Source organism: Danio rerio, chromosome 20, assembly GCF_049306965.1.
Source record: "Danio rerio strain Tuebingen ecotype United States chromosome 20, GRCz12tu, whole genome shotgun sequence".
Lineage (NCBI taxonomy): Eukaryota > Metazoa > Chordata > Actinopteri > Cypriniformes > Danionidae > Danio > Danio rerio.
In genome coordinates, this window is record NC_133195.1 from 8,270,514 (window position 1) to 8,298,384 (window position 27,871).

The following is a 27,871-nucleotide window of genomic DNA, read 5'->3' on the forward strand; positions in this document are numbered from 1 at the left end:
TTTAATATTCAAGTAAAACAGTTGTTTTACCCAAAGGTGTTTAATGCAAGGGTATGTCAATACATGTGAGTGCTTTCAATTATAACAAATAAACATATGTTGTTCAGATCAGATCATTTTATGGCAAAAAAGGACCTTACATATTGTCAGTAACTAGAAAATGATAGCTTAAAAACAGGCCACAAAATCAGCATTTTTAAAAGTATATACAAGACTGTGTCATTTATTATCTGCACCAGAAAGCTCAGTACATGCAGGAAAATTATAAAATAAAGTCAAACTTGCACTACAATCATTATAAGCCTGTTTCCCTATTGTAGAGCAAACAGGAAGACACGGAACACAAAGTACTGCTTGTAAAATATAAAAACCAATGATATAAAACTAATACAAATACAGAGTATGGTTATATTTTAAGTAGCAACCCTAATTTCTTCAAACACCTGACTTGGATTGCATTTAAGGACATTTTACATGACATAAAGTACATCTGATATTTAGCTTTAACCATTTCTACTGCCACGCTTTCAGTTGTCAATTTGTTTCTGTAGTTTTCAGTTACAATACATGTTATTAAAGGCTATTTTCTCTTGTTTTCCACCTTTACTTGGCCATAAATCTCCACTTAAGCAGCACTTATATAAACTAAATCAGGGGTGGGCAACCCTGTTCCTAGAGAGCCACCTTCCTGCAGATTTCAGTTGCTACCCATATCAAACACACCTGCCAGTAATTATCACGTGGTGTTCAGGTCCTAATTAATTGGTTCAGGTGTGTTTGACATGGGTAGCAACTGAAATCTGCAGGTAGGTGGCTCTCCAGGAACAGGGTTGGCCACCCCTGCACTAAATGTTATAGTTAGTCATGTATTTATCATGTACTGTATGTATTTACTGACATGTACAATGAAAAATACATGTTACAGTGTTTAATCATCTGCTGCTTTTAAACATTATTGAATGAAGCTTGCAGTGCAGTGCATTATTAATGTTAACCAGCACAGTTAGGCTTGTAGTAATGCATTTGTAAATGGCGAAAGTAACGTTAATTATGATTAAAAATGCTATATATATATAGATACCCAAAATGCTAACGTCAAAAAATTATAATAAAACAAATAATATTAATAATAATAATAAAAATAAGCCTGACTTCATCCGATATTCAGATTCTTGTGCTAGATATATATGCAAATTAGCACATGTTTGATGAAACAATGGCTCATTTGCATATTAAAACATCAATATACAAACAGTGTAATACAAAAACTCTGCAATTCTTAAAGCATTAAATGAAGAATGCTGTCAACGCTGATAATAGTTTTACCCAACTAACCTGCAGTGTCTTTCCTGATCCTTTATCAATAGAAACTGAACCAACGCTTCGATGTAAAACTCCAAATGATCTCCACACGAGGGCGGTCTTGACACAAACTGAAGGTAACGCAGATGAATATAGGAGTCGCCTGCAGCCTCTTCCAGGCAGATGCACAATCCCAAACACAACTGTTCTCGGCTGACAGACGCGTCTCCTGCTGACATTTACTGTGGCTCTCACTGAAACTCAGCCCACAGGAGGGTTATGAACTCAGAGATCCAGCAGTACGGCTCTCCCTTCAGCAGCCACTCAGCTATTTCTGCACGAGTCTGATTGGCCTGGAATAGACAAACACACACTCTGAAATGTCAGTAAACATCATTGTAGCGAAAATAAAGATATAAATAAAAAAGGCTAGAGGTTGAGAGTGACCAGTGTAAAGATCGTTAAAGCCAGTAATGATATTTCATCAGCAGCTAAATAAATAAAAAGAAATAGTAATAATTTTTCCATTTTATTTTTGAGCATGTTAGCAGCAAAAGCTAATATAATAGGTAGACTTTACAACTACCAGATTAAACCCCCCTTTGCCTTTAGAACTGCATTAATCCATTGTGGCATAGATTCAACAAGGTACTGGAAATATTCCTCAGAGATTTTTGGTCCATATTGACATGAAAGCATCACATAGTTGCTGCCGAATAGTTGGCTGCATATCCATGATGTGAATCTCCTGTTCCACCACATCCCAAATGTGCTCTATTGGATTGACATCTGGTGACTGTGGAGGCCATTTGAGAACAGTGAACTCATTATCATGTTCAAGACGGTTCAATGGTGCGTTATCATGCTGAAAGTAGCCATCAGAAGATGGGTACACTGTGGTCATAAAAGGATGGTCATGGTCAGCAACAATACTCAGGTAGACTGTGGGGTTGACTCGATGCTTGTTGACATTGGTACTAATGGTACTAATTGGTACTAATGGGTCCAAAGAGTGCCAAGAAAATACACCACCACCACAAGCCCGAACCTTTGATACAAGGCAGAATGGATCTATGCTTTCATGTTGTTGATGCCAATTCTGACCCTACCATCTGAATGTCGCAGCAGAAATCAGACTCATCAGAGCAGGCAACGTTTCTCCAATTCTCCAAATTCTCACCATTTTGGTGAGCTTGTGTGAATTGTAGCCTGTTTCCTGCTTTTAGATGACAGGAGTGGCAGCCGGTGTGGTCTTCTGCTGCTTTAGCCCATCTGCCTCAAGGTTTGACGTGTGCATTCAGAGATGCTCTTCTGCGTACCTCAGTTGTAACAAGTGGTTATTTGAGTTACTGTTGCCTTTCTATCAGCTGGAACCAGTCTGGCCATTCTCCTCTGACCTCTGGTGTCAACACGGCATATGTGCCCACAAAACTGCCGCACATTGAATATTTTCTCTTTTTGGACCATTATCTGTAAACCCTTGAGATGGTTGTGAGTGAATAACCTAGAAGATCAACAGTTTCTGAAATACTTAGCCCGTCTGGCAACAACAACCATGCCACATTCAAAATCACCTTTCTAATCCATTCTAATGCTTGAGTTTGAACTGCAACAGATCGTCTTGCTGCCATGTGATGGACTAATTAGAAATTTGTGTTAACAAGCATTTGAACATATATATATATATATATATATATATATATATGTATATATATCCTTCAAAATAAATTCCTTTTAATCTCAACAAGAGAAAATAAAACTCATAAAAGTGTGTAACCACTTGAAGGTCAGTAAATAGTGAGTAAGTAAATTTTTTTTTGTGAACTATCCATTTAAATACGTACATATATAAATAAGTAAATAAATAAATAAATAAATAATCCTAAAAATTCAAAAACAGTTTATACTTAATTTAATCATTCAGAGATTTGCAGTCCAACCAACAGTTCAGTTTAATTTTAACAGAAAAAAAAAAAATCCTAAACAATGCTTTATCACTAGATGCATTGACATTTTGCACATCATAAATAGACAACAAGTGTCCAAAGTACATACTTAGTGTAAACAGGCCCTGAATCTCCAGCGATTAAATCAGCATACAGATCTGGAGGGGGCAGAATCTGGAGTTCCGATGTATCTAATCCTCCTTCCTCTTCGTTAACTCTGACGGAAATATACAATGACATTTGTTAGCACGTAGCATTACCACCAGGTCATCAGCAGTGCTAGCATAACGGCTAATGGAATGAGACATGCGTTCATAAAAAAACATCTCAGACATTCGCGAGAAACCAGTCTGGGTACATTCTCAGCTCAGGAAAGCATCTCATAAATGACTGTCTGTGTTTTTGTGAATACTTACAAGCTGCCAGAATCCCCTTCATGCTCTTAAAAAAAAAAAAAGAAAAAGAAAATGAGTGAGATGTGAGTGTTTAGGTTTTGTAATTAAGCTTTAAAGAGTCAAAACATACCTGGTTTGGGCTCTGGCATTCTTGAAGCACTAAGTACCATATAAGGAAACAGGAAGTAGACAAAAAACATGATGACTTAGTATCCTGTAATCTAATCGTTTGCTGTAAATGTTTATCAGTGAATTGAGAGAAAACAGACATGAGCAGTTGCTGCGTCCCAATTTGCATACTATTCATCCTAAATAGTATCTGAAAATAGAACAGGTCCCAGACCATAGTATGTTAAAAAAAGAGTATGCCAAAGGTTTTGGGATGGTTTACTTTTCTGGTAAAAGTTCGAAGTGTATAAGTGTCCATACTGTAACCGCTAATATTGCTCACAACACATTACACGTTGGATGTGAATTTGATTAGAACTACAAACGTTTATAAAAAGCGTAAATAAATGACAAACATAGCGGACACGCAAGACCAACCGTCAAGTAGAGAGGCTTTGGTGAAGTTGTGTGAATGCCTATTAATTAATATCTAGCCAACTGGAAAATATTTAAAGGTTCACGAAACCCTCAAGTACTTTTTTTGAGATTTTACCAGATTTGTCCCATGCTATACTGGTTGGCTGGTTTTAGCTGGTCGACCAGGCTGGTTTTAGAGGGCTTTTGGCCACTTCCAGGCTGGTTTCCAGCCATTTCCAGCCTGGTCTTAGCTGGTCAGGCTGGGAGATGACCAGCTAAAACCAGCTTGACCAGCCTAGCTAAGCTGGGAGTCCAGCCAAAACCAGCTATATCCAGCTTAAACCAGGCTGGTCAAGCTGGTTTTAGCTGGATTTGGCTGGTCATTTTCCAGCCTGACCAGCTAAGACCAGGCTGGAAATGGCTGGAAACCAGCCTGAAAATGGCCAAAACCCCTCTTAAACCAGGCTGGTCAACCAGCTAAAACCAGCCAACCAGCCTTGGCTGGTTTAAGCTGGATTTTTTAGCAGGGGTGTGTGTTGAGCATCAGTTAAGACAATGTTAGCACCTGTTAGCTTTAATTGTGGGGAAAAAATGGATAATTTTGAACTTTAGTCAGCTAATTTCAGCCTCCGGGTTTAAAATGATTTTTGAGGCGGGATCAAAATCGGTGACGTAGCGCAAAACTGCAAGTGCAAAGATGACGTGTCGGTTTCTCATTGTTATTCATAGCAGAGTTTTCTTATGCTATGAGAAGAGCCGGCCTCTTCATTACTTATGAGAGCACATGCTTTCCAAAGGCAAAGCAGACCTACCAGTGCCAAGCTGTGAGACAAGGACCCACGGCACACAGTATTTAGCGGTTAATGTGTCCCATCAAATTTTTTAGACATTGTTTTTTTTTTATTTTTTTTTTAGATAAAACATTTTTTTTTTCTACTCGGATATTTATGTATTTTTTAATGAGCAATTTTAAAAATTGTACACATCTTGATGTTTTTATTATGCATTTTCTGTTTGATATTCCAAAATGTGCATAAGAATAGGTGGATGCAAACATGGTTTGTGAGTGAGGTGATGTACTAACCTTTGCTGTGGAGGTTGAGACGGTGTTTTGGGTTGCATGAAGAATGTAGAGAGTTTCTGAAGGGCTTCATGTTTCGCTCTGTGACACATGATAAACCAATATTTATTCTTCTGTTCTTGGTATAAAACAAATTATTTTATATACTATCATTTCAAAGAGAGTAACCTTGCTTGGTTAATTTAAAAGAAGACTATTGAACTTACTGTACGTTGTAAGTTGAGTAAGTTTGGGGTTTATCGACAACATCTGAAAAAAGAAAGAGATTCATGAATGGATGAGGAATTTGGTATGAAGAATGACAAAAAATTTATGGAATCACATTTGTGATGTAAAACATTGAGAATATGAGATACTGTGTCAGAATTATGAGATCAATTATTAAACCATATTATTAAACTATAAGATTAATAGATAAATTAAAGATAAATAAATAAGGTCACAATTACAACCAGATCAAATTAAGATAGAATCCCAAAATTATGAGAAGGACAGTAAACATGTTATAGGTCACTCATTTTCGAGTGAAACAATCAAAATGGTTAGATACTATTAATGATTAGTTGCAATTATGCCAAATTATTAAACGGCAAGTGTCATAATTATGACATAATCAAAGTCTTTGTCATAAATATGAGATAAAGGTCATAACTATGAGACAGTTAAAATAATGAGATAAAAAAACATGATAATACGGCATAATTATGAGATAGGCCATCAAATTGACTAGATATTAGAATTATCATTAGTTATAATTATGAGATATCAATTTAATATCTGACATATAGTCAAATTCTAAAAATCCCACATACCATGATTATGACATAATCACAGCCTTGGTCATAACTTTGAGTTAAAGGTTTTAAATATGAGACTATTATAATATATTATAATATAATACAATATAATATATCAAGTTATAATAATGAGATAAAATGTCTTTGGACTGTGGGGGAAATCGTAGCACCTGGAGGAAACCCATGCAATCGCGGGGAGAACATGCAAACTCCACACAGAAATGCCAACTGACCCAGCCAAGGCTCAAACAAGTGATCTTTTTGCTGTGAGGCGACAGCACTACCTACGGCACCACTGCGTCGCCTTTTCTGACATATAGTTAAATAAAAAAATGCCAAGTACCATAATTATGAAATAATTAAAATCGTAGTCATAAATATGAAATAAAGGTCATAATTATGAGACAGTTATAATGAGATAAAAAATAATTAGATAATCTAACATGTAGTCACATTACAAAATACCAGGTATCATGATTATGAGATAATCACAGTCTTGGTCATAACTGAGATACATATCATAATTACGAGACAGTTATAATAATGAGATAAAAAGAAAGAAAAAAATAGATACTAAGCCATAATTGTGAGATAGACAATTAAAATGACAAGATATTATTATTTTTATTATTAGTTACAATTATGTGACATAAATTCTAATATCTGACATGTGGTTAAATGACAAAATACCAAGTATCATGATTATGAGATAATCAAAGTCTTAGTCATAAATATGATACATAAAGTTACAATTAAGAGACATAAATAATTATGAGGTAAAGTCACATTAATTATAAGAAAAAAATAATTATGAGATACTAAGTCATAATAATGAAACATCAGCATAGACAATGAAATCAAACATAGACAAAAGGTCATAATTATGATATAGACAGATTTTAGGATTTTTACATTAAATTTCTTTAAAGTACAAACTCTGAGAAGCAATATTAATATCATAATTTTGACATAGACAATGAAAATCATGATAAGTCATAATACAAAACTGAAAATCCTAATTACAATATAAAAGACACATTTTTGATGTCAAAATGAGATAACCAGTAAACTTAGAAATAGGCTATCAAAGTGATGTAGACATTAAACCATAATTATGAGATAAAGCCAAAAGTATGACATGTCAAAATGAGATGAAAAGCCATATTTGACACAAAGTCATAATTATGAGCTAAATATTCAAAATCATAAGATGCGACAAAAACGTTCATTTTAGATTATTTAAAAATGATATTGCCTTAAATATTATTATTTTTAAATTATTATTATTATTACCTACTATATAATTTAGATTTTTGGACATATTGATGGTCTAACTCAGGGGTTCCCAAACTTTTCAGCCCGCGACCCCCAAAATAACAATGGCAGTGACTCGCGACCCCAATATCCTCTGAGGTGGTTATAAATACAGAAACCTTGCATGCAATGACGCAGACACACCAATTAAATTTGTGTCAGTGGTTTAAATGTGCCAGAAAGTATAACCTGATGTTATAAAATCAAAATGCATCTGACGCTATTGCTGCCTTTAATATAATGTAATTACCCCAGGGGCGCAATCCAATAGAACTAGTAACTATAAGGTACTATAGTAACTATATAGTATATAGTAACTATAAACGACTATTTTTATTTTCAGTATAGTTATGGATAAAATATGTTAATTTTTATGGTTTAATAAAAATAAATAGATTTTTGGAAATCACCAGGCGACCCCCCTTCATTGCCCCGCGACCCCTCAGGGGGTCCCGACCCCCACTTTGAGAACCACTGGTCTAACTGATAGTTTGAAGTGTTGTCTTCATTTTGACCTGTCATAAATATGATGCTTATGCTTTTATGTACAATTTTTAAACTTTTTTTTAAAATTTAATTACAAATATCTATTCCATAAATTTTTAATGATTTATGACAATCAACTTTTGCGTTTTATATCAGTTTTATTCATAACTTTGTCATTTAAAACATTTTAATACCATATTTACAATATATTACTATTGACCATTTCAATGTGGTGATGTCATTGGCCCGTGAACATCCTGCTTGTTATCAAACTATTTCATATCTTTAACAAGAGGCAATTTAATTAAAACCTAATGTCAAAACAGCTATCATAACATTATTTATCAATATATGGTTCTTTTTGGATTCTCGAAAGCTAGAGAAATTAAAAATGTAAAACAGGAAATACGCTGGGGCCATTGTTATTGTTTATATACCTTAAAATAGTCTATATTATATTAACGTTTACTTTGGTAGAAATGGGCTTCTATAAATATGAATATGACCAAGAGAATGACACACCATTGCTATTGTAATTAATAAAGAATTTCTTGGTGTTGACTTTTCTTTGCTCTGCATATTTTTGGCTCATGTCTCATCTGTGACTCACCTTGAGCTGGTGTGGCCTGTGACTGATTCGGCTCTCTGAAAAATATTCAACATACACCCCTTGTAAACAATACAATAACTGAACAATCAAGCTTTGTTACTCAGCACATATAAGTACACACACTCATAACATACACACGAGTTTAATGCTTACACATGTGCAGTTTCATCGGGAGTGCCAAACGCTGGGTCATCATCTTCACATGTCCACTCCTCGCTGTCTTCTGAGACTGAGAAAAGACAGTAACAATAAGTATTATTAAATATGTACAAATAATTATTATATAGAGCAGCAAACCTACTTTTTAAATATATTTAAACAATTATGATACAAATTCAAAATTATATAAAAAAAGACATTGTTATGAACACAATTCTAGATCTATTTTTACCCTAATTAATCTCATAGTTATAATGTTTGAGACATAAGAACGTTTTGTTTTAGCTTATACAGTAGGGCTGGGCAATTAATCAAAAAATGAAAGGAATAAAAATTGACATTAAGAACTTATAATCGATCAAATGTTTTCAGGTTGATATTTTAAAATTAATTAATTAATTAAAATTTTTACTCTGTTAGGCTAAGATTTATATTTTCACGGCCATGTGGCAGCCACATCTGATCTCTATTTAAGGTGGACTATGGACCCAATCTTGAGCTTTTTAGGGTGCTTTCACACATTGGGCTCTATTTTGAGGAGCCATGTGCAAAGTGCAGGCTGCAAACGCATTAAGGGCATGTCAGAATCTACTTTTGCTGATATAAGGACGGGAAAATCCACTTTACGGCGTGGCACATGGTCCAAAAGGGTTGAGCTTATTTTCTTAATGAGTTACAGGTGTGTTTTGAGAATTAACCAATCAGAGTCTCATCTCCCACTCCTTTAAGAGTCAGTTGCATCAGGCCACAGCAGCAAAATTATCAGCATTGTTGCTTATGGTTGAGCCTCATTAGAATAGTGTCAAACATAAAAAAAAAAAAAAATTAAAAGAACATGCTTACAGCTCTCATGGTTCAAGTTGTAATGCTCTGAGCTCCTGAAACACATGAAAAAAAAAATGTATATGAATGTTATTACCATCCGATGTCACCACAGCATTTAAAATTACTCTTATTGTATACTTGTCAATAAATACCGTACCTGCTGTTTGTACTGTGGGCTTCTGTGTCTTTGTGTTCATTGCCGTTAGGTCTGTTAGACACTGTTGTCTTCTTCCCCAACTCCATAATGCCATTGATGTTCAAATCCACACACTCCACCGGGATGTAACCATCTGAAAATACAACAACAATGCCAATCTGCATTCCAGCAGAAACATCTGAAAACTGAGATAAGCTCTTACATACACAGTCTCAGAGATAAATCGGAGCTCAAGGACTCGTTCGGGTCCTTGCGCGGTGACAGATCTGTTTAGACATTTCGCCCTTATCAAGGTAAACTCATAACAATGCTTATTTTCTGCACCCCATTTATCTGCAGTACTCACTTAGCGTGATGCTAATTATTTGTGACTCGCAAGAGCTGATATGAATGAGATAAATGAATATGTTTTGAATATCTACAGCCGCAATTCCAAAAAAAGTTGAGAGGCTTTGTAAAGTGCAATAAAAATCAAGAAAATATATGACAGTGATTACCACGGACTGGTGAGCCGCTGAAATCTTATATGGTGTCAGAAAATTAGCTCATAAAGCTTTAAAGGGTCATAACACCCCCCGCTTTTGGTTCAGGTCTACCTCAGAATTTTTTCAATAGATACATCATAGTGGGCGTGGAGCTCCGTGAGCAAAGGGCAGGAGTGGGCGTGGCCAACAGGGGAGAAGGAGGGGAGCAAACAACTGTTGTCAGTCGGCTCACAAAATGAGACAAACCGTGAGGAGACGCATTATTGTATTGTTTACAAAGTTAAAATGCAAAGAAATAAAAAGTAATATGATGACCTGCCTCATTTGTAATTTCATATACAGATAACCACAATTTATGTCATTATAAAGATAATCGTGTTCATATAAACACTATAAATGAGGACTTTTCCCTCAATCCTCGGGTCTGAATGCAGACTCAGTGCAGCAGATCTCTTGCCCTGTCTATTTTAGCCATTAGCCGTTCGATTTAGGCAAACACAGCATCATGGCGATGTGTCTAAATGTGAACAAACTCCTGATAAAGAACAACGTTCACCATTCTCCGCCATACGCCATACGTACTGCTCTCCTCACAAAAATGCTTGCTGCACACAAACAGCTTTGCTGTATCGGCCCTGACAAACATGCAACAAACCACGTGGATCATGGAAACAAACACATCCAACCCTTCATGAACTGCTAATACTGTGTGCCGTGGGTCCGTGTCTCACAGCTTGGCACTGGCAGGTCTGCCTTGCCTTCGGAAAGCAGGTGCAGTCATGAATAATTAAGAAGCCGGCTTCTCATAGGATAAGAAAACTCCGCTATGAATAATACTATGAAACCAACGAGTCATCTTTCCACTGGCAGTTTTGCGCTACGTCACTGATTCTGATCTGCGTCAAAAATCATTTTGAAACCTTGAAGCTGAAATTAGCTGACAAAAGCTCAAAATTATCCAGTTTTCCCCACAATTAAAGCTAACAGGTGCTAACATTGTCTTAACTGATGCTCAACACACACAAATCTGGTAAAATCTCAAAAAAAGTACTCGAGGGTTTTGTGAACCTTTAAGAATTAGCATGCACAGTTCGCAAAAAATTAAACATTGTGATTTAAAAGTTAATATATAACTGTGAAACTTATCTCTTTCCTAACTTTAAAATAATTAAAATTCTGTTATTAAATACTCAACCTCATGTTGATCTGATCCCCGAGACTTTTGTTTGTTTTCAGAACACAAATTCAGACATTTTAGATTAAAATCAAGCTTGAAAATCACTGTTAAATCATTCCATGTGACTTGGCTGAATCACCTGTAACCATGAGAAGCTCCAAGAACACGAGTTAGCAGCCATATTGTGCCAGACCGCACACCAGCTGATTGATGGAGAAGAGACGGAGTGATGAAGCCAATTATGATATTGGGATGGACAGAGGCCAGTGGGCAAATTTGACCAGGTTTCTCAAAGGACACACAACGACCACAGTAACACTCACTGAATATTCTGTCCGTTAATATACTGGGCCATTAGGGCCCAATAAAAAAAAAACTACAATAAAAAAAAAATGTTTAAATTAAAATAAAAATGTTGAACATTTAAATGAAACCTGCCAAATTTTTCAGCATTATACTTTTCTTTTTGATATTTGGCAGCGGTTTCTCTGCAGGAACTGAGTTTGACACATCTGATCCAGTGAGTTAAAGAGAAATGGTCACTTCCTGATAAACTACTGCCAAATAATTTGACACATGTGCACTAATTAAAAACAGTGCTTTATTTGCAAATGCTTTATGCCTTGTTAAAATTTTGCGCATACATTTAATTTGATATTTGGATAGAATAATATCTATGCTAATATCTATTGTCCACAGTAAATGTGCACCATAATCTGATATAGGTATAAAAGATAAACAAAGTTTATACATGTTTTTTTGTGCACAGAAGTGTTCTGGGGGCTTCATATGATTACAGTTGAACCTTTGAAGTCACATGAAATGTTTTCACAATATTTCTGGCTTCTTTTCTGGACATTGAGCCTCTTAGGCCATTTTTCCAGGAGTCTCCCTTATTTCAGACCCATCTCCCGCCACCCTCCCATTTTGTTATTTCTCCTGGAAAAACCCATAATATCTCACCCCCCAACACACATCTTACCCCACCCAACATAACCTCCCCACCCTTGGTCTCCAGGATTTTCAAAGACTGTATGTCTTTGTCAGTCTATGGCCATTGCTGTATCTGGAGGATAGGAGAGCTCTCGGGTTTCACCTAAAATATTGTAATTTGTGTCCTGAAGATGAAAGAAGGTCTCAGGGTATTAGAATGTTACAAGGGTGTATAATTAATAACAGATATTTGTTTTTATTTTTGGTGAACTAACGTTTTAAGTTTGCCAGTGAAAACATTTTATTTTTATACTTTTGCCAATAAATAAATGTTTAACAAATCAAATTAATCAGATCAGATCACATTTTATAAAACATCCCACATTTTTTTAGAATTGGTGTTGTAGATTGTAGATTTGTGGTGTTCAACTCACATGTATTGTTGCTGTCCTTGGCAAGCCATTTCCCTTTAGGACAGTTTTCAGTTCGTATGATGTTCACGGTGTCTCCAACCTTCACCGGCAGGTCATTTTTACGGCCTTTACATTCCTCAATCACTTTAACATGATATATGGGCTCTTCTTGGCCTGTAATCTGCATTAAACACCATGAGTTACATTAACATGTGCATATCCATTAACTGACCTTACCACACCTTTAAAAACAGGAGAAACGGAAGCACATGGCTCATTTCACTTTACATTTAAAAATGATGGTTAAAATGATGGTTAGTGCATCTTTAGATTTGCTTGAGGAGTGGAATGTGGATTGTAACAATTAATGGATTGTGAGAGTTTTATAGCAAACAATTATGCCGAATTATTGGTGAAAACTAGAGTCAGAAATTTGTATGTTTATTTGTTTGTTTGTTCAATCATTTATTTGGTCATTCAATTATTTATTTATTTAGCCTTTGCAAGAGTATTTAAAAAAAAATATATTTCAGAGTATTTCAGAAATTCATTATTATATAATGATAATTATATTAATTAAACTAATTAAACTAATTCAATCAATAATACCACTTCTTTAAACTGTCATGATACTTTAATATATAATATACAATCAATCAATGATATTACATTAATTAAATTTGATAATATAGCAAATATATTACAATCTTTTCATCCATTCATTCATTTTCCTTCGGCTATTTCAGAAGATGCCAAAGCAGAATGAACTGCCAACTATTCCAGCATATGTTTTATGCAGTGGATACCCTTCTAGCTGCAACCCAGTATATAGAAACACCCATACAAACTGAATCACACCCACTATGGACAAGTTAGTTTATTGAATTATGTGGGGGAAACTGGAGCACCCGGAGGAAACCCACACGGACTCGGGGAAAACATGCAAACTCCGCAAAGAAATGCCAACTGACACAGCTAAGACCAAAACCAGGGACTTAATTGCTTTGAGGTAACAGTGCTAACCATTGAGCCACCATGCCGCCAATATGTACATTTTAAATGTAACTATATACATATTTTTACATCTGTATTAGGTCTATATCATATCTTTTTTTTTATGTAGGTTGAAAACTTACCTTTTTGATTTGGCATTGTATCAGTAAGAAATGTTTGTTTTTATCTATAATAACCATCAGTGAGAATTGTTTGTTTTAGCTATAATTTTATACTTTTTCTTTGTGATTTGTATTGTTCAGCACATTGCTCAATCTTTGGATGTGTATAATAGGGCTATATAAATAAAATTGAGATTGACATTATTAATATTATTGTATTAAAACTGTGAAATTATTCTTACACGACAGAGCTATACTAATACAAAAACATTATTGCAATTATTGCTTTTGATATTAATCGTTATAACAGCTCTCTGGATTACTTACTACTTTTAATTGGTCAGTCAGACCATTTTTGTATGCTCTGACAAAATGACGCTTCTACAATTTGCATGAACACGTGCTCTTCAAAACACATTTTCAAAACTTTGTATTTTCAGCCAAAACACATGAAACAGAGGTGTGTAAAAGTACCCTACTAATAAGTTCGACACAAAATCTTTATTCTAAGACCGAATTATTAATTGCTAGTATGTGGCTAGTAAAAAGGCAGGTTTGTACTGCAAGATAAAACTCTTGATCAAGAGGGATCAAGATACCTGCTATTGTTTGTTCTGTGACAACAACTGTCTGCATAATTCCTAACTTGATGCCATATATATATATATATATATATATATATATATATATATATATATATATATATATATATATATATATATATATATATATATATATATATGTGTGTGTGTGTGTGTGTGTGTGTGTGTTTAAAGAACAATTTCACCTTCCTGCTACACCAACAACGCATATTGGCGATAGTCTCTAGTCTACTGCTTAAATGGGTGTACAAAAAGTTACATTCTGTTAACATCCAACCAAGAAATGTCTGTTACCTTAAATCTTTTCCTTATTTCGCTTTCTTTCTTCTCCTTTTCTTTCTGCTCCTTCTTTTCTCTTTCCTTCTCCTTCTCTTTTTCCTTTTCTCGCTGTTTGTCTTTTTTCTTTTGTTCCTTTTCATCTACTGCTTTTGCAGAGTTCTTCCTGTGAATTGAAAATGTTTTTATCACGTTTTGGGAATGTTGATGTATTTTAACAACTTAACAAAAGGAAGGAAAAGGCAGGTACAAACCTGGCAAACAAGCTTTTCTTGGGAGCCTCCTGAACCTGCAAGGTTGTGATTAATGGATAAAAACAAAAGACAACAACATGTTTCAACAAATCATTACAACAACAGAACAAGCATTAAAATATTGCTCCGAGGAAAAAAGAAAAAAATTACTCGTACCACATACAAACATTTGTGAAATGAACAGTTAGACTTTAAGAAGTCATTCTAAAACTATTTTTTAACAAAAAATATGTTTTTTTTTTGTATAACATATACAGTTGAAGAAATTCAAAGTCAAGGAAATTTTCACAGTATGTCTGATAATATTTTTTCTTCTGGAGAAAGTCTTATTTGTTTTATTTCAGCTAGCATAAAAGCTGTTTGAATTTTTTTTTTTATTATTTTAAGGTCAAAATTATTAGCCCCTTTAAGCTATTTATTTTTTCGATAGTCTACAAAAGAAACCATTGTTAAACAATAACTTGCCTAATTTCCTTACCTGCTCAGTTAACCTAATTAACCTAGTCAAGCCTTTAAATGTCACTTTAAGCTGTAAAGAAGTGTCTTGAAAAATATATTGTAAAATATTTTTTTCTGTCATCATGGCAAAGATAAAATAAATCAATTATTAGAGATGAGTTATTAAAACTATTATGATAGAAATGTGTTAAAAAAATCTTCTCTCTGTTAAACGGAAATAGGGCATAAAAATTAACAGGGGGCTAATAATTTAGAGGGGCTAATAATTCTGACTTCAATTGTATATAGATAAGATCTCACCTGAGCCGCTGTATCAGCATATGGATCTAAGTTGCAAACAAAACACAAGTCAGTAAACAGCATTTTAAAGATAAAAGATAGCCTAAAATAAACTAAACACATGAAAATCTGCTGTTTAGCATCTTAGCAAGTTAGACGGTCATTAGAGAACAGATTACTGAAAACAGTGGTTGTATTTAAGAAAATCATGACATTCCAAAAACAGGATACATTTACTTTTATTTATTTATTCATTTTCCCTTGGCTTAGTCTCTATTTCAGAGGTCGCCACAGCGGAATGAACCACCATACACTCTCACATTCACACACTACAGCAAATTTAGTTCAACCTATTCACTTGTAGTGCATGTCTTTAGACTGTGGAGCAAACCAGATCACCCAGAGAAAACCCACCTGAACGCAGGGAGAACATGCAAACTCCACACAGAAACGTCAACTGACTCAGCCAGGACTCAAACTAGTGACCTTCTTAGCGTGAGGCGACAGTGCTAACTACTGAGCCATTGTACTGCTAATACATTTACTTTTTAAGCCGAATTTTATATGATTTTACCAAATAAATATGCTAAAATCACAGTATTTTCTCGAGAAAACTTTAACATTGTTTTGATGCAACAAAATATCTGTAAATATTAATGATATTCCGGTCACACTTTACAATAAGGTTTATTAGTTAATGTTAATAAATGCATTTAATAACATGAACAAACAATGACAAATACATTTACTACAGTATTTATTTATGTTAGTAAACGTTAGTTAATGAAAATTCAATTATTCATTGTTAGTTCATGTTAACTCACGGTGCATTAACTAACGTTAACAATCACTGACCTGGATGTTAATAATGCATTAGTAAATGTTCAATTATGATTAATAAATGCTGTACATGTGTTGTTCATGATTAGTTCATGTTATGCATTAACTAATGAACCTTATTGTAAAGTGTTGCCGATATTCCTCCTGATTAGACAAGACAAGACATTTATGGTAGCTTTTAAAAAGGTTTCTTCTACTTACTCTTTGGAGGTCCTTTCTGTTTTTTATTCTTTATTGTTTTGCCTTTTTTACTTTCTGCATGATCTTCAAAGACATTATCAGCTCTTTCAAGGGTCCTGAAGGAAAGTCAGAATAACAATGATGTCACGACACATAAGTAACAGCTGCACATCCACCATGTATTGGACCTGATCCTACTATGCCTAATGTCCGATGACCAAAAAGTGATTAATTTTTAACAAATTGCTAAAATATTGGTGTCTGTGGTATATTGGTGTTCAAATATTGGTGTCTGCAAGTCCAGATACTGTTATGTGTACACCATGATTTATTTAAAATTCACTTTAGTGTGTGATATAACTATGGCCCAATCCCAATACTGTTTTTGTACCCCCACCCCTTCCCCTTAAAACCGAGGGTGAAGGTAAAGGGTTTTACTGTTTACCCCTAAGAATTGGGACAGCAGTACAGCACCTGCACACGTCATCAGATGTCATCGCGATCTCATGATTCATATTCAGGCCATATTCATTTATATAAACACACCAAAAACAACATAAACATTATAGCAGACACTGTAAAGCTCATTCCCAGCAACTAAACATTACTGACAGGGTGTTCAAGTGTCATCGAGTGTCATAATGATGGGGGATTACTATACAGGAGTTATAACTATGGATTATAGATCGTGAAATATATTTTAGCGTTTTTTTAAAGCATGACGGTAAAACATGTACGCGGTTATGAATATATTAAAACATGTGCTTGTTTGTAATAAAAATTCGTAATAATGACAAAAATACTAGGGGAAGGGGAAGGGCTAGGATTAGGATTGGACCTAAAAACTGACCATAAACTAATATTTTCTTAATTCAAATGAGTAGCGGCTTGGAGCTGGAAACAGTATTCCAAACGTCACAACTTAACAAGCGGACAGGCAGCAGCGAGGACACACTCACTTTTTATGGTATAACAGAGATCGTCTCCAATGGAGAACCACTAAATTTTCAAAAACGTTTACTGAAATCACGTGACCTTCCCAATTGGATAAGCACTCCAAAACACTGATTTAAAACAAAAGATTCATAAACGTTTCGAAGCTTCACTGTTACAAAAGCAGCCATCACTAACAGAATTCAAGAGCAGCTTTATTCATTCAATATGAGCGTTTCCAGATGTTTCCGTGTGGATGAGCAACTTTTGTATAACGCTTAGTGTGGGCGGCATGTATTATTACAAGATTCAAATTATTGAAGACAGCCTTAATGACTTACCCTGATGGAGACAAGGCAGGTGATTTTTGCATTGAGTCCTTAAGCACAGCAACTTGAATGTCTGTGTTCGGAGAGCCAGAGTTCATAGACCCATAATCCATATCCTCCATGTTCAGAGGTACAACCTCTTTAACTTGAGGTTTTGGGTTGTGCTGTTTCAGGAGGACTTCCTCATGACCTGAAAGTGGTCTTTTGGGAGTAGAGGATGATGATGGTACTGACGGAGGCCTGAAGGTGGAAACTGCAGGAGTGGCAGGTTCTTCAGCATCATAAAATATCTCTCCAAATGAGCTGTCATGTAGTGATCCTTCTGACGAAGAAAAGCAAATTTGTATTTGTGCATGATGCATGGTAGACAGATACTTTTAAGATCTTGTTCCATGGTATAAACATGGGTTAAGTAGCTTTTGATCAACCTCCTAGGGATTAGTGGCCACATACGTGGACAACACATTTTAGCTCTTAAGTGGCTATTTAAAATACTTTGATTGCTTTATATTTTATTACAGACATTCAGTGTCATCCTGCAACTGTTTTGCAGCATATGAAATGTCCCAAACACTTTTTTTAACTGTCCAAAATGGGAAAAGTTTTTACTCTCTAATAGTCAAAACATGTTCGAAAAATTTTGTATGTTAAATATGGTTAGAAAACAGTCAGGAAAAAGTGTTTTATGTAAATTCGGACCATGACTCTACATATATCGACATCAGTTTTCTCTAAAAGTATATCAAATCAAAAGATGATACTTAGGTTTTTCTTCTAATTATGTTCCAATAAGCCCAAATAGCAAAGAGAAATAAAAAATGCATGTGACAAAACACCTTGGGCCTTAAGAGGTTAAAACTAAAAAGCATAAAAATGAAAACAGTGTGGATGGAAATTACAATTATGATTATAATTTGTGTGTTTAATCTGGTCAGTACACTCTCGAAATAAAGGTACGTGAGCTGTCACTGGGGTGGTACCTTTTCAGAAGGTACACATTTGTACTTAAAGGGTTCATATTGTTACCTCAAAAGTATATTATTAGTACCCAAGAATTTTAAGAGGTACACTTTTGTACTTTTTAGGTACCAATATGTACCATTGAGGTAATAATATAAACCTTTAAGGTATAAATTTATAACCTTTGGAAAGGTACCACCCCAGTGACAGCTCGTGTACCTTTATTTCAGAGAGTGTAGGCAGAAATTGTGTGGTTTTTGGTGGCATTATATAAACAATTTAAAGAGATGCATTTTCAAAAGTGGACAAACCCATGCAATACTTGATCAATCTTAAGTCCAAATGGAGCTAATCGAGTTTTAGGTCTTGGGTTTTGAGGGTAAGTTGGTTACCATGTGTTTCTAGGTGTTCAGAAGGTGTTTTGGGTCTCTGGAGGTGAGGAGCAGGAGATGGAGTTGGTTTTTCTAATAGAGGGTCCACCATGGGTGTGGCTGGCAGAGCTTTCCTAGGTGGTGGTGGAGGAGGATGTACTGGTTTGACCACTGTCAACACCCCTGCAGAAACATTGAGATCACTTATGTAAATTAGAAAGGACAACTACTAAACCACTGTGTAAACAAAGTCATGGACAAGAAACCTTTCAGGACTACAAGTTGCTTTCAAACCAATCCTAGCCAACCATAACTTTTTATCAACAATTGTACAAAATTACAAAATTGTAAAATATTTTTTTTGGTTTTAAATCAGATTATACCATTGGCACCTCACTCAAACATTACCAAACATTTTCTATATATATATATATTTAGTTGTTTCTTAACTCTTCTGTAGATACATCATGTACTAAGGCTGACAGAAAATTAAAAGTTGCAATTTTCTTTGGTGATATGACTCAAACTTACCACAGGAACAGGAAAGGTTGTACACTGTCACTTGACACAACGATCAAAATATTGATTATGAAGATACTGTAAATAATGCTTGAGAATATGATTGAGATGCATCTTTGAGATGCAGTTATGAGCCAGATGCTGAACGGACTGGGAATATGAGCTCTGATGATGACCATGGTGGTAAAATCACCGGCTTAAATTGAATGCTTCCAAGATCGAAAAGCAAAATATGCTTTATTTTGTTCTTTCATGATTATTAAATGTTTATGCTCAGAACTGAGCAATAGTTTGCATTGCTTACAAGCCAAGTAACAATGGTCCACTTTGGCCATTCTGTTGTCAACGAGTAAATTTGCAACAAGTTTTCTGATGCCAACTGAAAACCAACATTATCTTATTATCCTATCTCTGATTATATGGTTAGCAACTTTGCAGGTATGTGAACTGATGCAACTAACCCTAACCCCATCCCAACCATTTATTAATACACTACTCATACTAAAAAAAAAAGCACAAGAACTAGGTCAGGAACACAAAGATATCTCTGCAAAGCTAAAGAAAATGGTGAGGTTGAGAAAACGCATCAGGTAAAACAGGATTATGGAATGTAAACACAGAAACTGTGATGTTCATGTTTTTAACTTGTGTAATAATTGAGCAATAACTGATCTAATACACGAGACTCAATGCAAAAAAGATATTTCTACGTTTACAAAGTTAGGTGTAGATGTATTGTTGTGATTCACAGTAATTAAAACATTTTCTCTGATGCTTCTAAACTTTGAGTAATATAATCTAATTGCAACAACTACTTAAGGGGATTCATGCAAGTCTAATTAGTGTTTAGTTGAAGTCAAAACCAAAATGTCCTACTTTTACAGATATATCCTTGAGACAAAATAATCTTTGTCATTCTGATTATGAAAGATATGTTGCCAAACACAAGCCACAATAGACGTACATATCCTGCATACCAACCCTCCCTGAAGAATGGAATCCACCTGATAGTCAAAAAGGTACTTACAGCCTGTTTTCCAAAGCTTAAAGGTATTCACACTTTGAAAATTAAATGTAAAATTAAATTAAATTGGTATTTAATTGGTATTGTCACCCTAATTGATACAAGACTGCCTAACAACAACATACACTTTTTGTTATGGACACAATTTAACACAAAAATGTGGGCAAGATAAAACAGTGTAAACCTTATTTAAAACTGATACTTACTATTATCAAGGCCATTAACCTTGGCCAGTTCAGGTATTTGGGCTTTAGGTGGAAACCTTGCATGATCTACATAGTCAACTGGAGGGAGTTTAGGGATAACAGGGACTTCTGATGGAGCTTCCTCATGCACTGCTTTTACAGTTGTGGCAAGCTGTGGTAATGCCTTTTCAGGTGGAGTCACCTTAGGTTGTGTCACCTCAGTTGTGAGAGTCTCAGGCAGAGGTGTGGGAGTTTCAGGCAGAGGTATCTCAGGCTTGACTGTCTCCGTTGGGGTTGTATGCCCAGGTGTGGTAGCCAACTGAATCGCTGTTGACTTTCTCTTAGCCCGTTCCAGAAGGTTAAAAATACGGCTATCAGGTGGTGTCCGTTTTACTGAGGCCATCTCTTCTGCTCTCGCCAAGGCTGAGAGGGGTGAAAGTGGCTTGGTTGAGGGATGTTCCTCTTTTATCCTGTCAGGATTGTCAGTGAGACTTTCTGTATTCTCCAGCACCACATCTGCAGGTTTAACTACAGTATGAATGTCTAAGGGCTTCACCAAAGTTTCTGGAGATACCACTGGAGGGGAAGACAATGCAGGGGTAGATGATAAGCTAGAGATATCTGGACTCCTGGAAATTGGGGGGATAGATGTACGGATTGCTGGAGTGGGTTTGATTTGCTCTAATAAGTCTCCCTCGGGATAATCTTCAAGAAGAGGGGGAGGAATATCAGTGAATTCTGCAGGAGGGCTTCCTTCAGGGGGAGGAAATACTTCTGACAAATTGAGCATTTTTAAAATAGGTTTTAGAGGTTTGGTGTCAGAAAGAGTTGTAAAAGATGGATCTGGTTTAGAAGTCTTAGGGACAGTTTGATCAGGAATGACTGGTGTTGTAATGGCTGGCTCAGAAATCTTTGACTGAAGAATCTTTGACTCAGAAATATTTGGTTCAAGAATCTTTGGTTCAAGAATCTTTGGTTCAAGAATCTTTGGCTCAAGAATCTTTGGTTCAAGAATCTTTGGCTCAAGAATCTTTGGCTCAAGAATCTTTGGTTCATGAATCTTTGGCTCAACAGTCTTTGGCTCAAGGTTAACAGAGGTCGGGATGCTTGGGGTTGGAATGCTTGGGGCAGGAGTGTTGGGGATAAAAGGTGCTACAACTGAAGTCTGAGAAGGAACAACAGCCTTAGGGACAACCGGAACACTTTCAGTGGGGGGAAATGCTGCAACCGATGGGGCAGTAAAAGTTGGGGGATGCGAAGCAGGAGTACGACTTGCTGGAATTGGGCTTTCCACTTTAATTGAACTTTCCACTGTTCCTGACTTCTCATTGCTAGTTTTTGGAGTGTTAAATACAAAACTCTTGGGTGTAGATACTTTGATTGGTGAAATGGCCATTGGTGTATTGGGGTTGCTTCCAGGCTCTGGGGTTTCAGCTTTTGTTGGCAAAACAAGTGGAAGATTCCTTTCCTTTATAGACTTTTTTGCAACATTGAACTCTTTTGTGACATCTGCATTCTCATTGACAACTTTACTGGCTGTTTGAGGGATAATAACAGAGCTCTTGGGTGTGGATGGTGGAGCAGACACATGTGTAAATATGCTGGGTTCAGGTTCTGAAGTTTCAATTTTTTTCGGAGCCATTGGCAGAACCAATGGAAAATTTCTGTCCTTCATAGACTTCTTGGCAACTTCAACCCCCCTCGTATGTTCTGTTTGGTTGAATTCAACTTTGCTAGTTTTTGGGGGGTTAAATACAAACTTCTTAGGTGTTGACCATTTGGCTGGTATAGCGGACACAGGTGTGCGTGGACTACATTCAGGCTCTGAGGTTTCATCTATTTTTGGAGACATTGGTGAAACCAGTGGGAGATTCTTGTCTTTGAGATTCTGTTTAACAGCGTCAACCTCCTTCTTTTGGTTATTATCCAGCAGTTCGGTGTTATTGACGAACTGGTTGTCACTGGGTTTTGATCCCCATGGTGGGGAGAGCTGGCGACTGAGATTTTTGTCATCTTTAAAGACTACACGTGGTGCGAGAATCTCCCCTTTTCTCACAGCAGCATTGAGGGAGGAGACAAAAGGATTGCTGACTTTTGATGGAGGTGGGATGCCTTTAGGTTTTTCTGGGATGACAGGTTTAGGATGGATCTTCAGACCATTTTCTCCCCCAAACCTTGCTGATTCATCCTGATATATAAAATGTAGTCAAAGTTATTTCAAAGTGAACATAAATTGCACTATGAAATGCATATGTATTTTCAGCAAACAAATAAACTGCTTAACATCAAAACAGAACACAGTCAACTTTATGTTTCAGGAATCAGAAGGCCATTTGATGGCATGCTGTTATTGACTAATCAAATCCCATACATTTTAATAGCCCAAACCAAACTAGTCAATTTAAACACATACAAAAACACAAGTACAAGAACTCTCAAACTAAAGTAGTAATCTGTTTTGAACATTACCACAAGCAACATTAGAACATTTTTTTCAAGCAACAGTATGACATTGAATTGCAATAAATTGTTGACTAACACTATAGGGCCAGTTCTCACTATTAACTAGTGGCTTATTATTAAGATACTGGCTGCTTATTACTACCTATAACGTGCATATTATGCATGCTCGTATTCTACACCCCTAGTCCCACCCAATACCAAACCAAACTATCTTATTAACTATCAACATGTAGCAAATTTAAGAGTTAATTAAGGCAAAATAAATAGTTAATGGTTTGCTAGTAGGTAGTATTCTACAATACAATAAAGTGCAAGCAAATGTTAACCAATAAACTGATTTTTAGTATAGGAAACTCTCAGAAAAAAGATATTGTGGTACTAGTCTGGCACATGTCCAAATTCCCAATGGTTCTAACTCAAAATTTGATTAACTTTTTCAGTCTCAAGTAAAAATTTGAGATATGAAAAAATCTGTGTTTAATCCAATCTTAAAGCATACTCAAAAGTTACTATAATAATAATCATACAAATAAAACATAATAATAATGTCACAGTTGTTTCTTACCTGTTCCATCATTGTGAGACAAAATCTTCCCGCAGTTTGTTAAAAGAACATATTTCTCTCTTCTCAACGCCTCATAAACTAATAATCCATTGAGTTATTCCTTAACGATTAGAAAAGATTCAGCATGTACAACTGAAATGGTGTTGTGTCGCAGTTGTTTCAGGATAAATAGCTCACAGAGTGAGAACTCGCCCATTGGCCCTCAAACTGGAATGAGGTTGGATGAGCGTGTTCATGTGCTAATGACGAGATAAAGGAATGTCTCGTCAAACAAGTAACTTCACTGAACGCCAGCTAAGGACTGTTTTCATTCAGAAAGAATGCAGTCGGGCAAGAAGCACAGAAATCCACGAAGGCACAGCTTCTACCATTAAACAATCAAATCAAACTCTCATTACGTCTTCAGATCACGTAAAATAGGAGTCATAAAAATGATTGGTCAGTGTTGTTCACACCTCTTTTAGAAAAATTAGCTTGGAAGTCAGTGGGTGGCAGATACCAACATGTTTCAAAATATCTTCTTTGTGGGAAAGAAAAAAGAAAGAAAGAAAAAAAAAACTAGTATGACTATCAAGTACGAAGTATGAGTAGATGATGGCAGAATTTTCAGTTTTGGGTGAACTATAATACCTTTAATTTCAGTTACCATTTATTTCATCTCTATTTTTAATTTACAGTACATGATTAGAAGAGTTCAGGGCTAGTTTTTCTACTTTTTATTTAAATTCAGTAAAATGCAAATTCTTATTGAAGGGTCATCGAGTAAATGTATATGTAGTAGGGCTGCTAGATTTAGAAAAAAACATAATCACGGTTATTTTGGTCATAATTGTAATCACGATTATTCAAAACGATTATCAGATGAAGTCAAAATTATTAGCGCTCCTGAGAATTTTTTATTTTTTTTAATATATATTTCCCAAATGATGTTTAACAGAGCAAGGAATTTTAACAGTATTTCCTCTAATATTTTTTCTTCTGGAGAAATGCTTATTTGTTTTATTTTTGCTAGAAAAAAAGAAGGTTTAAATATTTTAAAACCAATTTTAAGGTCAATATTATAAGCCCCCTTAAGCAATAGATTTTTTGATTGTCTGTAGAAAAAAAAAAAAAACTACTGTTATACAATGACTTGTCTAATTACTCTAATTAAGCCTTTGAATTGCATATCACAATGCTTGTATTTAAAAAAAATATCTAGTAAAATATTATGTACTGTCATAATAGCAAAGATAAAATAAATAAATAATTAGAAATGAGATATCAAAACTATTATGTTCAGAAATAAGTAAAACAAACAAAAAGAAATCATTCCATTAAACAGTAATTGGGGAGGAAAAGGGTTGCTAATAATCAGGAGGGCTAATAATTCTGACTTCAACTGTATACGTACAGTTATTTTCCACCCTGCAAAAGAAAGAGAAATAAATACAATAGAATAAAAATATGAAACAAACTGTGCTTTAAGCATCTTCACCCTAAGAAAAACACTTTAGCTACAAAAGTCCTTCAGTCAAGAGCAGTGAGGGATTTTCTCCTTGTTGTTTGTTTAATGATAAAATAATAATATTTTGCGCGGTCACTTTAATGGTTTCTCTGTCACGTGTCTTTTGATTCTCTACTTGTTTGTTTTCTCTACTCACGCGTTTTGACACTTATTTCACCATTAAAGCGCTCACGTTAAGATGACTTTAGATGTTTGCGCTCCTCTGCTCGTCTCAGTGTGCGAATGAGACCAAATGCTGACAACTGGAAAGGGGGCTGTATATGATGCAATAATCGTTTATCTCGATTAATGTTTTTTCATAATCGTTAGAGCCAAAATCGAAATCGGATTTTTGATTAATTGCACAGCCCTAATATGTAGATATATTTTTTAAATAGTGTGGCATACTTTCTTAGATTATTTTAAAGGGCACATAGTTTACCCCTTTTTTTATGATTTAATATTAATATTGTGGTTGAGTGTGTCAGTTTAGGTTCAGTTCAAAACACAATTCAGATTTTTTTTTTTTATTCTAATGTGTCATTTTGGGGGTGTGTACACAGCTCGCTGTTTTAGGGGTGTGTTGCTTCACATGAAAATTAGTTTCAAATTCCCGCCGAACTTAACAAGGGGGCGGAGCCAAGAGCTTCCCAGCTCTGTGTTTGGCAACAGACAGGCAGACAGAGAGAAGCAAGCAGCATGAATAAGAGGATCAGCATTCAGCCGTACATGTACACCTCGGACACAGACCAAGCAGAGAGTTCACAGTCATTTGTGTCTTTGTATAGTTTTACAGCCAACTGTGTGCTAGTTTAAAGTTCCGAGCTTGCACACTGAGACTAATAACCACGTACACTGAATTAACTTTGACTGAGGCACATAGATGCAGGCAAGTTTGTTATTTTATTTCCAATGGAGCGACACTCACGTAAGGCAAAGGCAATCGCCCTTTTAGCTGCACCTATTAAGATCACACTCACAGGGAACTTTTGTGACCTCAAGAAATGCAAACGGCTAAAGTTTAAGTTAGATGCAATGTAAAGAACGCTAGTTTGCAAACCTACCAACAAAGTTACAAACAATAATTCCGATGAGAGTGATCATGTGGTGCTCCGGTTTCCTTCACAGTCCAAAGACATGCATTACAGGTGAATTGGGTAGCCTAAATTGTTCGTAGTGTATGAGTGTGTGTGTGAATGTGTGTGTGGATGTTTCCCAGAGATGGGTTGCGGCTGGAAGGGCATACGCTGTGTAAAAAAACTTGCTGGATAAGTTGGCGGTTTGTTCCGATGTGGCGACCCGGATTAATAAAGGGACTAAGCCGACAGGAAAATGAATGAATGAATGAATGAAATTGGCTGTTAATTGTAGGACCTGGATATAAACTTTGTCTACCTCTAGTATTCTGTTTTGCAGCTTGTCAAAACATTCGGCTCAGAAATTTACTCAAAGGAAACCAGTTTTTATGCTTGTAAATCAATCTTCATACCTTCAGAAAGAAGGAATCCACCCCAGAATGAAATATGCTTAAGGTCATTTGACCTCCGACCTACAAATTATAGGTTACTGTGTGTTTACAGTTGAAGCGTTTGAGAGATGCTAATTTTCATCAAGGCTGAAATAAAATAAAAGTTGATAATGCTTTTAGTGATAAATTCTTCTAAGAATAGCAAAGCAGGCTAGTATTGGTCTCCACAAGCAAATGAGAGTGAATTTAAATGTGTTGTGTATAACGAAATGCCTAAATGCATTTATTTACTTGGAAACGTTTCAGTTCAGTGAGTCAATTCACAAACTGAATCTAATTTAGATTGTGTGTTTAGATAATTCAACCTCTCAAACAGCAGTTCAGGTAGCAGAAATGCTTTCTAAACTAATTTGATTAAGTGGGAGAAATAAGAGGCGATTTGATTGTTTGTATGTAACTGAATTAGTATAAGGTGAAATGTTTCTCCTAACGTTACGTTCATCAAAAACACTCTCAGTTAACCAATTTTGCTGGCAAATACTAAACTTTATACTGACATCTAGTGGCGTGGATGCAGCATTGCACAACACTACTAAAATTACTCTAGAAAAAAAAAGAAAAAAAAAACTAGTATTTACTATAAATTACTAAAGAATCTTTTTTTTATGTGCAAGTTTAATTAATGGAAAAGCCACTAGTATCTAAAACAAAAAAAAAAAACTAGCTAAACTAAATTGATTAAATGTTACTATTTATATACATTGCTATAGTATGTCTTCATGTGATAAGCCACTGTTTAGGCAATAGCAATTCTTTAAAATAAACACAATACTTGCATTTATTCATTGGATACATCTGAAGATGCTGGTTTATTACAACTCAAACTTGTAAAAACTCTGTTTGGTTAACGTTTTACAATACATGTATTTTAATGAATTATTTAAAAAATAAAAAAATA

The 27,871-nt window shown here is 35.3% G+C and overlaps 2 protein-coding genes across 3 annotated transcripts in view; one reads left to right on the forward strand and one right to left on the reverse strand.

Moving 5' to 3' along the window:
* The window catches only part of prkaa2 (protein kinase, AMP-activated, alpha 2 catalytic subunit), a 52,995-nt gene extending 51,200 nt beyond the window's left edge, over positions 1–1,795 (forward strand). The window contains exon 10 of the transcript XR_012396363.1: positions 1,368–1,795. The gene's annotated coding sequence lies outside the window, so the exon portion shown is untranslated. The remainder of the gene's footprint in view (positions 1–1,367) is intronic.
* LOC100330978 (uncharacterized) lies at positions 1–24,173 on the reverse strand. Of its 2 annotated transcripts, none has more exons than XM_005170153.6 (19): positions 23,960–24,173; positions 20,953–23,119; positions 19,225–19,386; positions 17,885–18,191; positions 16,632–16,726; positions 15,612–15,637; positions 14,853–14,887; positions 14,617–14,764; positions 12,627–12,786; positions 9,598–9,730; positions 9,459–9,493; positions 8,610–8,685; positions 8,457–8,491; positions 5,456–5,498; positions 5,253–5,330; positions 3,774–3,802; positions 3,665–3,689; positions 3,358–3,465; positions 1–1,655 (listed from the first exon to the last, which is right to left on the reverse strand). In XM_005170153.6, exons 1-19 carry the CDS (start codon positions 23,969–23,971, stop codon positions 1,631–1,633), a joined length of 3,699 nt encoding a protein of 1,232 aa, XP_005170210.2. In that variant the 5' UTR covers positions 23,972–24,173; the 3' UTR covers positions 1–1,630. The 2 variants fall into 2 exon arrangements, with proteins under 2 accessions (XP_005170210.2, XP_002665715.4); XM_002665669.8 differs by having other exon boundaries at positions 17,885–18,194.
* Between the last annotated feature and the right edge of the window lie 3,698 nt (positions 24,174–27,871).

Bases quoted from the DNA above. Each gene is read 5' to 3' on its own strand.
- LOC100330978 (XM_002665669.8), bottom strand. The intron at 5,331-5,455 runs GTAAGTTCAATA...CATGTGTCACAG, and splicing joins TACTCAACTTACAACGTACA to AGCGAAACATGAAGCCCTTC. The intron at 3,803-5,252 runs GTTAGTACATCA...TATGGTACTTAG, and splicing joins TCTCAACCTCCACAGCAAAG to TGCTTCAAGAATGCCAGAGC.